The following is an 18,143-nucleotide window of genomic DNA, read 5'->3' on the forward strand; positions in this document are numbered from 1 at the left end:
TGTACATTTGTCCACTTCAAATAAAGTTCAGTGATGAATAAAAGGGAAGTTGTTTGATGCGCCAAATTGTGCACCACACCGCCCCCTACTGCACTCAGGATGGAGCTCTGCGGTTTACCTCTTAGACTGCTGTGTATTCTGTGTGATTTACTTTAGAAAATGCTGATTGCCTGGCTTTCATGCTGATCCAATGGTGCTCATATGATATATATATCACTCACCCAGAATAAGTTTGCATATTAGAGAGTCTCACTTCATTTGCTGCATGCTTCTTCCAGGTCAGGGACTCGGAAAGCACTGAGCCCAGTGACAGCGAGGCAGATGGTATGCTCAGGAGGTCAGTAATGGCAGCCGCCATATTCCCCTGAGTTGAGGTTTCCATGAAGTCTGACCATTCAGATGAAGTGTCTTCCAATGTATGTTCTGCTCCTTCTACAATACAGATCTCCCTATGAATAGTGATGGATGTGATCCGGGATAACAGGTCCTGTTCTAGTAAAACCCGTCAGCTGCACAGGACAGTTATTACATAAACAGATCCCAGCAGACAGGAATCCCAGTGACAGCAGACATTTCCTTCATATCAGTGATAGGAGAACAGCAGATCTCCAGCTGCAGTAGAACTACAAGTCCCAGCAGGCATTGCCATCTGCCTGGTGACTTTCTTCCCTCATTGAGTGTGGGGCAGGGATGGGATTTGTAGTTCCCCAGCAGTTGGAGCTGTGCTGTGTGGAGGATCCTGTCTCTGTACAGAGGTAAGTGGCCAGTGCTGTGTGGAGGATCCTGTCTCTGTACAGAGGTAAGTGGCCAGTGCTGTGTGGAGGATCCTGTCACTGTACAGAGGTAAGTGGCCAGGAGATGAGCATTACTCCGCCTCCATGACTTGTGACATCATCAGATCAGACTGAGGATGAGGATGACAGATATAGAAGATATCAGGTAGGTGTGTTCTATAATCCAGCAGAGGATGGGGGGGATTTCCTGAGTACAGAACGGAGGAATTTTCTATTGAAAAAGCCCATGGCGTGCAAACACACCCAAAAAACTTCCACCCGGTGCATAAAAAAGTGCACACACATAAAGAGTGAAACACTAAAAAGTGCAGACGGGTGTCTGATGTCCTCCAAAAGAAGGACCATACCCTGATCCCCCGGGGCGTTAGGCTCCAGACAGGGACTGAGGTACCAGACTCAACACAGTGGTCCCCGGACGAAACCGGAAGACCTCCTTTCCCCAAGAGGACTGCTGAAACAGAACCTCCTAGGTACTTGGTACTATGGGGGCTTCCCCGAAGGTAGGCCCCCCTCATGGAGATTGGACCAAGCCAAAAGGCCTATGTCCGCTTTCCCTCAAGACGTTCAGGATAGGTCCGAGGACACCCTACTAATCAAAACGTGAAGTGACAAACAGTGACAAAACACACACAAATAAAATAAATAAAAAGTGAGGAAGGGATAATGGAGAGGAGAGTGAAAAGTGGCCATTGTGCAATACAATGACCAGGCCCTCCTGCCAGGAATCAAAAATTCCTCTGGTCCTAGCCAAAAGGCCGGGCCCTAGAGGCAGGTGTAAAAAAAAGCGTGTAATGGTGACGTGACCTAGGTGCCAAAATCAAAGTGCAGACGCACAGTGAATAAGGCACCCCTGGACTGCCACTCCAGGGGCACATCACCATGGGCTTTCCAACAAAAGCATCCCCGACAGCCCCCACCACAGCCAGAAAGGCATGGAGATCAGCGAGCTTAGTGAGACCCTTTGCCATCAGGTCAAACCCTCACTCCCATCACTCCTACCTAATTATATTCGAGAGGTACAGGCCGCCCCCCTGCTGGAACAGGAGACAGAACGGAGGAATATGTGTGATGAGGGATTGGCTTGTCTATGAACACACAATCTCCTCTCCTCTCCTCTCCTCTCCTCTCCTCTCCTCTCCTCTCCTCTCCTCTCCTCTCCTCTCCTCTCCTCATTCCTATATAAAGTCCTCAGTGATCTCTGTAGGGTTGGAATGAAGTTTATATTTCCTGAACTCTGTGTGCACTGACAGTATACACTCGGTATGACCTTTCCTGGTCGGCACAGACTCCGTCACTTCTCTTCTCAGGACTGATCATTTATCTGTATAATGTTATCATTTCTCAGTGTTGTATAATGGATTCACCCCCCCCCCCCCCGCTATAGGATGGAACGGTCCTCGTCTCTCTGACAGACTTGGTGTTTGATTGGTTGAGGGGAAACATTAGCTAATAAGTTGGATGAATACCTTTCATTGGATGTAGGCGTGATTGACAGCTCAGAGCGTCCAATCAGTGATCAGCAGCGTCTTAGCGATCTCCTAGCTGTACAGATTTCTCCCATGATGTGTTTTGTCGCCATTCCTATTGGTTGTTCCGGTCATGTGACCCGGTTTCCTCAGGCGGATCATCGTCTCCACCCCGGGGTGATTGTACACAGCGGTAGGGGGGAGCAGGATGGCGGATCCCTCTTCCTCTGCTCCTCAGGATGTGTCTGAGGGGGGATTGCTGGGACTTGTAGTTCCCCCCGCTCTACAGATGATTAGGGGGATGGTGAGTGTAGAAATATACAGAGTGATGCTCAGTGTCTGTACTATACACACTATACATGTCATGTGAACACATATTACACACATCACTTCCTCTGATCCCAGGTCACATCTTCCTCTTCTCTCTGCAGGGATCCATATTGTACAGTATATGTACGGCTGTGAGCTGAGAGATGACGGCACCACTGAGGGGTATTTCCAGTACGGATATGATGGGAGAGATTTCATATATCTGGACACACAGAGAGAGATCTATATCCCGACCATGAATGAGGCTCAGATCTCCACACAGAGATGGAACAGTCCGGAGGTGAGAGCGGGGGAGATACACAAGAATTATCTGGAGAATGAATGTATAGAATGGCTGAAGAAACACATCAACAATGGGAGAGAAGATCTGGAGAGGAGAGGTGAGCGCACACTATATATATACATTGTATTATATACATCCTCTGTATACTCTCTATACATTCTATCTGTATACACTAGTGATGTCCAGTTCATGAACGAATCGTTCTTTTGAATCGGTTCTTTTTAGTGAACTGGATGAATCGATTCATCTGAATGAACTGATTCGTTTGAAACATTTCACTGCACTCAGTACATAGCAGAGCTGGCAGTGGTAATATGATCCTAGAGTGAGAGAGCTCCGCCCCTCCCTGCAACCAATCAGCTGACTCGAAGCACAGTGACACTCAGGAACTGGATACAAACTTAAAGCGGTAGTAAACCCGCAAATTATTATTTTTTTTTTAAACCTGCAAAGCAAAAGGCATAATGAGCTAGTATGCACCGCATACTAGCTCATTATGAAATACTTACCTTAGAACGAGGCCCCGACATCTGGCCCGATCCACGCCGAGGGAGCTGACATGCTCCCTCGGCGTTTCTTCCGGGTATCGCGGCTCCGGCGCTGTGAGTGGCCGGAGCCGCGATATCGTCACTCCCGCGCATGCGCGTGGGAGATTTCAGTCCGGCCGGTCGGCCGCTGCCGGATTTTCACGGCGAGAACCCCCTTGTGCGCATGCGCCGCTGCAGTCAGCGGCGCATACCGAGGGGAATATCTCCTAAACCGTACAGGTTTAGGAGATATTTTTTTTACCTACAGGTAAGTCTTATTATAGGCTTTCCTGTAGGTAAAAGTTAAAAAATTGAGCATACAACCACTTTAAAACAAGAGTCAGGAGTGCACAGTACACCGAGGTAAAGAATCGTACAAGTTACAGAGTGAAAGAATCAGATCCGTTTTTAGAACACAGTACACTGAAATAACTACTGGTGGTGACTCCTGGTTCTAACACATTTCCCTATCATCCAATTGATTATAACTCTGATCATACTGATCAAAAAGGAAGGAAAGTGTTAAATTCTCAATGGATGACAATTTAAAAGCCTGTACAGTACATTCATTAACCATGAATTATATTTCTAGAATTATTGCAGTCACTCTAGCGTTTGTGGTGACACCTCACGTGTGAAGCAATCATGGTCTATGTACACGTGCCTTACACACATTTATTCACATGCAGATATCAGGGTTGGTGGGGATGGTTTTATTTTTTATTTTTTAAATTTTTTCACTTAACAAGCCCCTATGTGATAGTTTGTTGAAGTGACAGGTTCTCTTTATTGCATATGGGGTCTGGTATATGATTATATGAGTATAGGATTGTGCTCAGTAACCTGGGTAGCAGGTGTTCTGTCAGATCAAGCAATCTATAGGAGCAGCCAATATTGCGACTTTCGGTGATGCACAAACAGTTGTGTAAACGAAAAGCATGTTTTTGTGTGTATTTTCTGCATTCTGATGGGCCAACTTCACAGGTAAGATTGCTAGCCATCAGATTTGTCCGTAGTCTTTACAGTGCATAATGAGGCTCCTCTTACACTTGTGTGACTTATCATGCAACTTGGGATACAAAGTCGCATGACAAGTCTTCCCCCAAGATTTGCAATGAGTACCGTTCATATCTGTGGGTCTTCCAGTCACAGCGACTTCGAAGTAGTTATTGCACTACTTTGGTCCGATTTTGATGCGACTTGAGGCAGAGACCTCAAGATTACATAAGTATTCCTTCAAGTCACATCAAAATCGCATCAAAGTCACGGTAAAAATCGTGGCAAAAATTGCATGACTTTCAAGTCGCACAAGTATGAAAGGAGCCTAACGATTGGATTTTACTACCGTGGATACTTCGCCTGCACGCGGAAGTAAAATACAATCATTTTTCCTGTGCATGCACTGTAAAGAGAACAGGAAAATCTGAGGTCCAGCAATGTTAACTGTGTAGTTGGCCCATCACATGCACAAAAATCCGCTTTTCATTTTCACAGCTTTATGTGTCACCAAAATTGATGACGCGGCTGATCTGACAAATTGTGGTCTGACAGAATAATAGGATTGTGATTGTAGCAAGGAACTAAATGCAAGTAAACCTCCCCAGGAGCTGCCGACCTTCTGAGAAGAATCATTCTTTTGATTCTAATCATTTAAGACGGTTGAGTCAGAGCTTCGCTTCACTTGCTTGTCAGTAGACTCAGCAAGTGAACTGAAGAACCGAAGTGTATATATGTACTAGTATACACAGCACCTCCTACGTCATCACAAACTCCTCCCACCTCTCTGATAACCACACCCACTCACACCTGAAACCACACCCACACCTTCTAATAGGACCCAATACAGCCTGGAGAGTCCTTGGCCCAGAAGTGGGTGGGGTTTAGTGAAGTGGGCGTGTCTTCTCATCCCCCAACAGGGTCTTTTCCTGAGACTCTGCCTGGGTCTGTCTGTCAGTGATGATCTGTCTGTCCATCCATCCCAGTCTGTGTCCATTCATGTCTTCCAGTGTGTAGATGTCGGGATCTGTCCGGTCACATCGGTAAGTATTGGGGTGATGTAAGAATAATCTCCCCTCCCCCGCAGTGACTCCTCCAGGATCTCGGGGTTCTCCTCAGAGATCAGTCACCTCTATAGATCTTCTCTTCCTGTGACTGCTTCCATCACACGTGTCCCACCGAGTCTTCACCCCCCAGTATGATCTGCTCCCTGCACCCCGATACTGGGAGAGTTCTCAGGATTTCTACATGTCATAGGAGAAAGTCCAACACTGAGTGTATAATACACCATACAATGTGTGCGATCTACACACCATACAATACATAACAATCCAATCCTAGAAATGTCCAACAAGTGTCACTCCACCCAACACTCAATTGTCTAAAATCAAAGATTTATCAATTGCTCCGCCCTAGAAGGAGAAGGAATCCCCGAATCACACGACCGCAACTTCCCCCCACCAAACTCATCAGAGACTTTACTGATAATCATTCCTATGACTTTGATGGATCCGTCTCTTTTTTATTTTGGGTCACACGTTGGTCTTCCCAGTCACTTGGACAGGCTGCCCTCCGCACAACAAACATCCCAAAGTATCTCTAGAACATTTCCAGTCTTAGATTGTCGTGTTTTGTTCAGTTCATGTTTTGGTGCATTTGTAGCACTTTTTGCACGCAGCAAAACGCACATCTGCTGACCGTGATTGGGGCGTCATTAACAATCAGGCTGTATTTACATCTGTGTGTTCCCGAATGTGTAACAACCCGCACAGAAACCGCATGATTTGCCGCACATTCCAGGAATGCCCTGCAAACGCACATCATGCTTGTGTCACCATAATGGTGGGGCAAGTGCAATGCATCTTTCCGAAACGTGTTGCAGAGCGCACATCTTCTGTGCTGGTTGCTGTGCAGATACAAGTTTAGCCTCAATAGTAACACAAGCATGACACACATTACCTTACATTTTCAAAATAAATGCACGGCAAAGCATGTATGTTCTTGTTGCTATACACTAGTTAACACGCAGATGCAAACAAATTGTATCACAAGTGCAACACATGTGAAGCGCACTGCAAAGCATGCATTTTCTTGCTGGTTGCTGTGCGCTTGGAAACACGCAGATGCAAACTAATAATAACATAAGCGCATTGCTACGTGTTTTCTGTGCAGGTTGTCACGTGTTTTGAAATGCGCAAATGAGAACACGGCCTAAATGGTACTGCAAGTGTGACTCACATTGCAATGCGGGTTGCAGTGCGATTATAAACAGACAGAAGCAAATTAATGGTAACACAATCGTGACACGCATTGCCACGTGTTTTTAAAATGTAAGGCAAAGCGCATGTTTTCTGTGCGGGTGTCCACACGTTTTTGAAACGAATGCCAAAGCATTTGTTTTACTTGCGAGTTGTCATGCATTCAGAAATGTGCAGATGCAAACAAATGATATCGCAAGCATGATGCGCGTTGCTTTGCGTTTTTCAAAACTCAAGGCAAAGCACACATTTCCTGTGCAGGTTGCTGTGGGTTTGGAAATGCGCAGATGAGAATGCAGCCTGGATGGTAAGGCAAAGGTGACGCACATTGCTGTCCGTTTTAAAAATGCACAGCAAAGAGTGTAATTTTTTGCAAGTTGCCAATGCGTTTGGAAACGCGCGTGTGTACGAATAGTAAAGCAAGCACGACACGCGTTGCCGCATGTTTTTACAATGCGCAGCAAAGCGTGCATTTTCTTGCTGGTTGCCATTGAAATTGATATTTTGATGATAGGCAACTCCTATCCTCATATTGATTAGTGGTTCCAAATTAATAACTACTGCAGTAGGGAACAGACACAAAAGATACGCTCAGCATCTTTCCAAATAACCGTTCTCCTTTATTATGACGCATGTGAAGGCTTTTATACACATGATTACGTAGGTATCACATTAATATTACAATTGTACATTTATGGTAACAAGGGGCGTTACATAGGCAGGCATATTCTAATCAGAACTCGAAAGAATGCAAAACATGTACTGAAAACATTGTTAGTGCCGTGTGCACAGTGAGGGCAGAGTGCAATACATATAAAATATAATACAATTATATACAGAACCTACAAATTTCCATTACAGTCTCCTCTCTTTTGATCAATATTTTGATCACTAACCATACTTGCTATCACCTTTAACCTGGAACCTCCACACGCTTAGGTGGAGGTAGTCCTGGCCAAAGAGGCAAAAACTCCATTGTGGAGAAAATAATAGCTGAGCAGCTTTTTTCATTACAAAACGACTTTTCACTGTGAAAAACAAATGATTGATAAGACATATTTACAGAGTACTGGCTGTACACTCCTGTGGCCAGAATGGCCTTCTAGCATAATTGTTGGTATGCTGACTTATCAGCACATGTAAACACAGACAATTCTACATAAAATGGAAAAGGTACAAAAGACAAATATGACTTCAACATGGCTAAACTACTTTTCAAATATATATATATCCCTTACAATTAAATTAATTGAATCAAAAAATACCCTAGACTTTTATTGCAAGAGGGAAACAAATCAAACACAGAGATTTCTTTCATTTAGTCATATTACAGTGTCTGGTGTGGATCCAGGTGACTTTTCCTTCAAGTTTTGCAAAACTGTACATGAAATAGATGCTGTATTGAGTCTCCAAACATTTCCTTATATATATAAATGTCTCTTTACAATCCACAAGTCAACTAGCTTTAGTTTTAGATCCTTCCAAACTTTTAGGATCTGGAATTGGGGAGAAAACACATAAATAAGTTTGTCAAAAACCTTAAAAGATCAGCAACATTCTCTGTGAGATCCGAATGGAGGACTTCAGCTGCTGAGACAAAATATAAGCAAGTGAGTAACACACTCCCAACCCAAATCCCATAGGGAGAGAGTCCAACATCCCCTTACGGGCTTGATAAAATATAATAAAACATTCAGGCAAAAGTTTTCTAGTTTCTTACTCTACTTTGTCCGCTACATTGTAGACAGTAGGGGGTGTAAAAATAAAACCTCAAAACTTCTAGTAAGGACTCTCCTATAAAAATGATTTCCTCTGTTACTCTCTGTAAATTCTGCACTCTGTACTTACAAACTACTTCTGATAACACTTTTTTTTTACTGTGGCCTTTGCAGTAGCATTTGCCACTGGACATCCAGAAAACAAGTCTATACAAACAAAATACATTCTCATAAGATCCTGACTTGGGCATCTGGATATATCTTTTTGCTATCTCTGGAAGGGATGTTCAGCTTTTGGTAACACCTTTGGTAACAGGTAAAACAAGAAGTGGTATGTTATAAAAACAACTGTGGAGAACCCTGGCTCTATCCCACGCTCATTTACTAAGGAGCCATAACTACTTGTGACTGATGACACGGTCCATGTGTCAAGCTGGAGGGAAAAGAGTGTCTGGCAGACATAAATGATCACCTTTTCCAAAGTCTTGTTTCGTAAGAAGTTGCCCTCTGTGGACCACTTGTGCTTCTCGTTCTGGGGTCCTTAAAGTTGAATTATTAATCCCAGCTATACTGGGCCAGAACTGGGGTGGAATCTGAGTTGCACAGACCCAGCAAGTGTCCGGGGCTGTAAATGCAGCATCCTTAGAGTCGCCTGGTCTGCTTCCATATGTGAGTTTTACTGTTAGTATGGCTACCTCAGCAAGAACCTGGAAGGCTGAAAACAGCCGATCAAATTAACTTGGCATGCTTGATTGTTTTACCCGCCAAAATAAAAACAAACTTCTGGCCCTTCAAATGGAACCAAAAGCTCTCTATATCTCGACTATCTATATAAATACATACTCTTTTTATAGCTCACAGGCTTTTCTAAAACATGGAGCTCTGCTTCTTGAGCTGGGGAAAAAGGATCCAATGACTGAAGACAGGGAATCCTTCTGGGTGATAAACTTCATCCTCGGTATAAAACCAGGAATCACTACAAAAAAGTAAATACTCGGGTCTCCAGGAAGTGTATCCTGCACTGGGCTCAAGGCAGCTGATTCCCACGTCATCAATGTAACACATGTGTTTTTCTTTGTCTCCAGCCTCCTCCAATAGAGGCAATAAGGTGGCTGGATTCAAATGTACACATTTTTCATTGTTAGATTTGTACATAAACACACAAAACAAATTCATATTTTGAACCTTTCATTAGACAAACACTTAGCTATATATTTGTGCAGAATGTCGGACTATTAAAAATTAAATATTCAACCAAAATAATATCTGTAACTTTGTCTAATAGCAACTTTGCATAAAGCTACAGCTCTGATAAATCGGAGTGAACCCTTCATTACTGGGTCCAGCTTGCATAAATATAACAATGGCTTGTTTTCTATCATGCTGTTTGTGTAAGAAACTCCATTTTAATGTTTCAAAAAGACAACTTTTTCCTGGCAATATTATAATAAATGATAAGAATACCCTGCGGTCATGCAGAGATGTCCATAAATCCAAAATATTCTTCTACTTATACCCACTGCACTTACAAGGAAAAGGGGCACATCATTTCACAATCCACACATTCTGCTTTGGATTTCAAAAATAAAAATACATAAAAACAAAAGGACCAACCATATGTATGACGGACCAGAAAGCACTTGGCCATCAAAAACTATAAACCAACTGGCTGCAGGCAGCAGCTATCCTAACAGGGTGTGTGGACTTGATGTGATGGGTCTGTTAAATTTAAATGTTATTATTACTCTCACATCATGGACCGCACATCAAGTTATTATCAGACTTTAAGATTTCATTTCTGTAGAAAAACTTCCTTATGTATCCCATTCATCTTGGCTTTGTTAAACATTATTGCAGCTGTATTCAAATTAACAACCTCATCTTAATTTTTTCTCTTTCCACTCAATAAATATAAAATCTTAATCTTAATCTAAACTAATTCAATTTTTACCAATTTCCCCATTAACCTGGATTTCATTTCCAACCAAAGGTTGTCTAAACCAGTTTCAATATATCTATATTTATTAATAAAATTGTTAAAATCATATTAGAAATGAATACTCATATGATAATTTCAATATCACACACTAATATATATGACAGATAAATGTCCTTAAAGGAGGACATATTACTGAATTTTACTCAATTTCTCTCTCTTTTTTTTTTAATGCACTGTTTCCACTATCACAGGATATTCAATTAGTGTAAGACATGGTTAATTTGTAACCTTCAATTTACCATGTTTGGAAAACAGATTCAAAAATAATTGTGATCACATTGTTTATCATTAGATTCGTTAACTCGGCACATTTTGTTATAAATGTTTTGTCTAAAAAACTGAAATTGGCATGGTGTCCTCCCAGCTTATCACCAATCTCTCATGCCAGCCACATTCTTTCAGGAGAGCACAAAGGTGGGGGTCACATCTGCGTACATGACACAAGCGATAGAACTACAGGTTCCAGCATTCACAAACATACACAAGTATCGCTCTAAAATCACTTACATTATTCCCATTTGTACACAACACATGCATATCATTCTCTCACTTTCTTTTAATGCTTTTTTAATACTTCCTTGCTTACATTTCTGCTTTCTTTATTTTGTTCTGATATCCTTTGCATCCAATGTATTGTAATTCCATACTTCACATACTGTACCTTCTATGATCAGACGGGCAGCTATAGTGCTCATCCCATCTTCCCTCTCTGACAACATATAAAGGATTCTGTTTTAACTCTCATTACTGTTTCTTGACTTTACTAGTTGTTGTGCCTGACCCCAAATTCATCCCACAACTTAACATCAAAAAGTCTCTTTCTCTCTAGTGTTAATGTCACTCTTGATCCATCCTGCTCACATAAATAGCTGTTTCTCTAGCTGTATACTCTGCATGATTCTTTGTCCCTGTGGACTTTGGTGGTAACCCAGTTACCCTTTGTGGATCCCTGTCCACTTTAACCATTAATCTAGGGGCTCAGTATAGGCGGAACCGCACCTTCGGTTCATATATAGCGCTCCTCTTGCGCTGGGCATTTTTGAGGGTCTCTTACCCTTCATTCCCTTACTTAATTTAATGCCCATAATGACTGGCCAGTCTTCTCTACGTGTGCCTATACCCTTTTGCCTCTAAACTACTTTATCTAGCAGATGTACTACATATACCTGTGAACAGCACTATTCTTCTCTTTCTCTATAACACTCTGATGGACAGTAGACAGTGACAACATAACATATAACCACTAATCAATACAGTTCGATTAAGGGGAGTAAAATAGGTACCCTTTGTCCCGAAAATGCCTTACCGATCAAGGAAGTCTGATAACTCAAATGTAAGCAAAAGGCTTACCTCAGCCGGCTGATTATCAGAAATTCCCGGATCGTCTCAAGCTCCTCGTTTCGGATACTCGGGGTCACCTGATAACCCCTCCTGGCTCTGGCTTCGCCACCTGAAATGGATATTTTGATGATAGGCAACTCCTATCCTCATATTGATTAGTGGTTCCAAATTAATAACTACTGCAGTAGGGAACAGACACAAAAGATACGCTCAGCATCTTTCCAAATAACCGTTCTCCTTTATTATGACGCATTTGAAGGCTTTTATACACATGATTACGTAGGTATCACATTAATATTACAATTGTACATTTATGGTAACAAGGGGCGTTACATAGGCAGGCTTATTCTAATCAGAACTCGAAAGAATGCAAAACATGTACTGAAAACATTGTTAGTGCCGTGTGCACAGTGAGGGCAGAGTGCAATACATATAAAATATAATACAATTATATACAGAACCTACAAATTTCCATTACACCATGCACTTGAAAATTGGGCAGATGCAAACAATTGGTAACACAAGCGCATTGCCACGTGTTTTCTGTGCGGGTTTTGACAAGTTTGGAAACGCAGAGATGAGAATGTAGCCTAAATGGTAACGAAAGCATGACGTGTACTCCGAGTTTTTTGAAACGTAGGGCAAGGCATACATTTTCTTGTGGGTCGCCACACATTTGGAAACATGCAGGTGCAAACTTATGATAACGCGACGTGCATTGCAGCGTGTTTCAGAGATGTTCGGCAAATCGTGTGTTTTCTTCTGGGTTGTCATGCGTTTGGAAAACTCACGTTTAGGAGCATCACACAAAGACTAAATTCGCATTCAGGAGAGGAGTTTATTGACAGAAAAATGCCAAACGCAGCCAAAACACACCTAAATGTTAGGAGCTTTTAGCACTTCAGCGATTTATTTCAATGGATGGAATAAATATTCTGGCCAATGAAATGAATAAACACCCAAAGCACTTGACACGGGTAAATACGTCTAATTGTGGTACACACCTTTACCAGTATTTTTTATTTTATTTTTTTTTTGCTGCCAGAAGAAAAACATCCAGGGCAGTTGTTCTCAGCGCCCAGTGTGCGTGTACTCTAACCCAAAAGCAACGCACTTTGCCTCATGTTTTCAAAATGCACAGCAAAGCATGCATTTTCTATGTGGGTTGCCATGCATTCGGAAACACGCAGATGCGAATGCAGCCTATATGGCACTGTAAGCATGATGATTTGAAGATTTGGTGGGCACTTCTGTGCATTTTCAGTGCTAATAAGTGCCTAAATGGCAGTGCAAGTGGGACGTGCGTTTGCTTTGAGTTTCCAAAACGTGGGTAGCTGCCCGGTCATCAATGTCCTGAATTCAGGCTAACTTTTAATGATGCCCCAATCACGGTTGGCAGATGTGTGTTTTGCTCCCAAAATGCGTGATGTTCCACGACTGAAAATGTTGAGCTACTTTGGGGAATTTGTCGCCCGTAGGGAAGCCCATTCAAGTGAATCAGCTGCCCTATACGTGAAATGTATTTACTAATGAAAAACAGGCAAAAAAACCTGAGCGGGAATGTGCGTTTCTGCTACGCAAAAGTCTGTTTGGGATGTCTCAGGGAGGAAGTTTTTTAGGCAGCAAGAATGACCAGGGAGGTGAGGGTTAAAAAAAGCCTGCCTAAGAAGTCACTGCAATTAAAGCGTTAGATAAACCGCATCGGAAAATAAATAAAATCAGGCCCCGGGCAGTTTAAAGTGATATTAAAGTCTCCATTTAAAAAAAAAAATACCAAACCTATCATACTTACCCGCTCTGTGTAATGGTTTTGCACAGAGCAACCCAGATCCTCCACTTCTCAGTTCCCTCCTCCATGCTCCTGGCCCCTCCCTCCTGCTCCCCACAGCAAGCAGCTTGATATGGGGGCACCCGAGCTTCTTTGTGTGTCCATTCAGACACGGAGCGGCAGCCCGGCCCCACCCCCTCTCTCCTTATTGGCTCACTGACTTTGATTGGCAAGAGAGTCCCAGACAGCCTAGTTTCTTGTGCATCATCGCTGGATTGAGATGGGACTCAGGTAAATATTAGGGGGACTGCTGCACACAGAATGCATTAAGATAAAAAGCCTTTAGAACCGCTTTAAGTCCTAATGTGCTAGTATGCTTCGCATACTAGCAAATTATGCAGGACTTGAAAACAAAAGCCCTCCAGAGGTGCGTGTCACCGCTGAATGCGCTTCCATCTTCACCTGGTCTTCTTTCTGGGTTCACAGACTTAGGCAATATGAATGGCCGAGCCGGCGATGATGCATGCGTACGGGAGTCGTGGTTTGCGGCGCAGCTCTGCAAGAATGACATGGTTATGCCATTACTTCAGAGCGCATGCGCTGGTGACATCACCAGCTGCATCTAAATGTAATATCTCCTAAACAGTTCATATTTAGGAGATATATTTACAGTACCTAATAGATAAGTTTATAAGGCTTGCCTATAGGTAAAAATTATACATGGTAGTTTACTCCCACATTAACCGCTTACAGACCGGAAGATTTGGCTGCTAACCAGGCACTGCGTCAGTTTAACTGGTTCCCGACCGGCACACAGCGATGTACGTTGGCAGAATGGCACGGCTGGGCAAATGGGCGTACCTATACGTCCCTTTAAATATACCTGCGTGCCAGCCGGAAGCTTCGTGAGGCGGGTGGACAGGTCCCTTGGACTCAATGTCCGTGGGGATACCCACAATCATCTCACAGAGAGGAAGAACAGGGAGATGCTAATGTAAACAAGCAACTCCCGGTTCTGCCTAGTGACAGTGTCACTGATCAGGGATCCCTGTGATCAGGATCAGTGATGTGTCACAGCTAGCCCACCCCCCCTACAGTTAGAAACACTCCCCAGGACACACTTAACCCCTACAGCGCCACCTAGTGTTAACCCCTTCACTGTCAGTCACATTTACACAGTAATCAATGCAATTTTAATCGTACTGATCGCTGTATAAATGTGGTCCCAAAATCGCACCAAAATTGTCTGCCGTGCCCGCGATAATGTCAAAGTCACGATAAAAATTGCTGATCGCCGCCATTACTAATAAAAATATTAATAAAAATGCCATAAAACGATCCCCTATTTTGTAGACACTATAACTTTTGCGCAAACCAATCAAACGCTTTATTGCAAAAAAAATTTTTTTACTAAAAACATGTAGAAAAATACGTATCGGCCTAAACTGAGGAAAAAATATGTTTTTTTTTTTTTTTTTAATTTTGGGGGATATTTACTATAGCAAAAGGTAAAAAATGTGTTTTTTTTTTCCGAAATTGATGCTTTTATTTTGTTTATAGCACAAAAAATAAAATCCGCAGAGGTGATCAAATACCACCAAAAGAAAGCTCTATATGTGGGGTAAAAAAAGAAGCTAATTTTGTTTTGGAGCCACGTCGCACGACCGCGCAATTGTCAGTTAAAGCGACGCAGTGCCGGATCGCAAAAAGTGCTCTGGTCTTTGGCCAGCAAAATGGTCCGGGGCTTAAGTGGTTAACTGACAAATGCGCAGTTGTGCGACGCTGTACCCAAACAAAATTGACATCCTTTTTTCCCCACAAATAGAGCTTTCTTTTGGTGGTATTTGATCACCTCTGCAGTTTTTTGGAGTTGGGCTTTAACAGCTTGCCGCCCGCCCACTGTCAAATGACGGAGAAGCGGTGTGGCTCTCGTTCTGGGTGGACGTTATATGACGGAGCCCGGCCAGTGGGCTTGCACCATGTTGCTAGTGCATGCCGCAAACCCGATCTCAGTAAAGAGCCCATCAAGCGGCGCTTTAACCATGTGATCGGCTGTGTCCAATCACAGCCGATCACATGTAAACACAGTAGTCCCAGTGATCATCTGTCATCTCACGCAACAGAGTGTGTGATGAGGAGAGCCGGTCAGCGGTATCTCCTTGCAGGGGACGCCCAGGCATGTAATCGGGGCACTGAGTGCCCATTAGTGATGTCAGTCACTGCTGCCTTTCAGTGCCACTTATCCCTGCCACCTATCAGTTCCCACCAGTGCTGTTCATAAGCGCACATCGGTGAAGGAGAAAAATTACTTTTCAATTATATATTCACCGACTGACACAGCTCCTCTCTTAGCCATTGGGTTGTTACGCCACCTTTAGGAGAAGACTAGGCATAACATGTTATGAAAAATGCAGATCTTTAAAGGGGTTGTAAAGGTATTTTTTTTATTTTCTACATAGTTTCCTTTAAGCTAGTACATTGTTGGTTCACTTACCTTTTCCTTTGATTTCCCTTCTAAATGTTTTTTTGCTTTGTCTGAATATCTCACTTCCTGTTTCTCCTCAGTAAACTTCTCACCATCATCCGAGCTGGTGGTTAGTCAGCCAGAACAGCTTACTGAACAGCTTACTGAGGAGGAACAGGAAGTGAGAAATTCAGACAAAGAAAACAAAGAAAAAAAAACATTTAGAAGGGAAATCGAAGGAAAAGATAAGTGAACCAACAATGCAATAGCTTAAAGGAACCTATGTAGAAAATAAAAAATTTACCTTTGCAACCCCTTTAAGTTCCGCCAAAGGGGCGGTCCCTTAGGTAACAACCCCCCAGCCTGCCATGCAGTCTCAGTTTTATTTTGCCTAGTGAAGGAGAAGGGACTAGGAACCCTGCGTGCCCATCGTTCTGGATTTTTTTTCTGCAGAAGCTTTGCTTTTTGCACAAGACTAAAGATCCTGTGATCTGCTATGAACAGACAGCTGGGTGTCAGGCTGGATACCCTTATCCTTGTAGTCTCCCCAGCCTGGCCAGTGAGCGTGTGCAGACCAGAGATATGCGCTGGGTCTGCCACGACGTACCTCAGCTCCAGAGGTGGTCGTGAGCTTTAATGCTCCGGGGCACACATGACCGGGCTACTGATGTCTGCGTCAGTGTGCCGTGGCCAGCAGCCACCCTGTACTGATCGGAGAGTCAGTCTGTGATGGAATGTCTCCCAGCTCTGCAGGACTGGTAAGTACAGCTCTCCCTGCCACGGTGAGGCTGAGCAGCTGGGCATTCCCTGGGAGGTCGATTCGGGGGTCCCTCACCTTCCTCTCTTCTCTCCCTGTCCCTATCTTCCCTCCCCCCCCCGCGGGGGATGCTGCATGTGGCTGCTGAGCTGTAGTGTGTCATGTGCAGGGGCTCTCACCTGGGGGGGGGGCTGCGCTGGCTGACTGTGCCTTGATGTGTGTTTTTTCTCTTCCCGGGGGTGCCTGATGAGGCTGTGTCTTTGATCCCTGCAGCGCTGCTCACCGCCATTCTTTGTCACTGTCCCTCATGGTATTTCAGTGTTCAGCAGCCATTTTTATTTTTTTTACTTAATAATTTTTTTATTCATTTATATAATAATTTAACACCAAGAACATAGCAATAACAGAAATTACAGTATAAAAAAATAGCAATTATGAAAAATACTTTCTTCACAACATAAATGTTACAATATTCTAAATGATATCAGATAACAATACTATTTCCTCAGCTACCCAAACCCTCCCACCCTCTTCCTAACTTCCCCCCCTCTTCCTAACTTCCCCCCATCCCGGCACCATATAAGTGTACTTATATCCACTAATTATACAAAAAAGAAAAACATTTACAAAAGAAGGGAGAAAAGGAGAAAAAAAGAAGAAGAAAAGAAAAACAGGGAAAAATATAAATATGTCCCAATCCCCCCTTAAGGGGGATACCCCCGTCTCATCTAGCCAGGACTTCCACATTCTAATACATTTCCCATAATTACCCTGTCGAGTATACATCACTCTCTTATTTCCCCACTGCAGTAGCGGGGATGGGGGGGGTGTGGGGATGGGTGGGGGTGGGGGTATGTGCCTGCCATTTCTGTGTAATCATTTTTCTTGCCTGGAAAAGGCATCTCAAAACTGGCTCCAGAGTTTTTCGAAGCTCTGCCCCTCTCCACACTTCCCAGTAAGCAGATCTTAGCCGTTGGTTCCAGGGTAGCGTTAAAGATTTTATTTATACTGTCTACTACTTCAATCCAATACTTAAATAGCTTTGGGCATCTCCAAAGCATGTGGATGAAATCCCCTGATGCTCAGCATCTAAAGCAATGATCATCTTGTTTCCATCCAAAACTAAACATTTTTGCTGGAGTGTAGTATACCCCATGGAGCAGAAATAGGTGCGACACCTTCTGTGAGGGAGAGATTGAGACCAACCTTCCTCTTTGCAGGATTTCTCCCCAATCCTCTGTTATTGCCCCTATGTCTCTTTCCCATTTAGCTCTACTCTTAGAAAGTCCTATTCTGCTTATTGTTTTAGCTTCCAAACTAGTATATATTTTAGAGATTAGGCCTTTAGATGCATCTGAATTAATTATACTGGTCAAAACCGAAAGCCGAGTCCATTCGATTATTTGTGACCTGAACTGGGTTTGGATCGCATGCCTAAGTTG

At 43.2% G+C, this 18,143-nt stretch overlaps 1 protein-coding gene across 1 annotated transcript in view; it reads left to right on the forward strand.

Annotated features, from left to right (window-relative positions):
- Positions 1-18,143, forward strand: part of LOC143984145 (class I histocompatibility antigen, F10 alpha chain-like) — a 112,850-nt gene that overhangs the window by 78,319 nt on the left and 16,388 nt on the right. The window contains exon 3 of the mRNA XM_077484457.1: positions 2,692-2,970. Coding sequence (XP_077340583.1) covers positions 2,692-2,970 — 279 coding nt within the window. The remainder of the gene's footprint in view (positions 1-2,691; positions 2,971-18,143) is intronic.

Source organism: Lithobates pipiens, unplaced genomic scaffold, assembly GCF_037356315.1.
Source record: "Lithobates pipiens isolate NorthernLeopardFrog02 unplaced genomic scaffold, aLitPip1_a1.2 Scaffold_1, whole genome shotgun sequence".
Classification (NCBI taxonomy): Eukaryota; Metazoa; Chordata; class Amphibia; order Anura; family Ranidae; genus Lithobates; species Lithobates pipiens.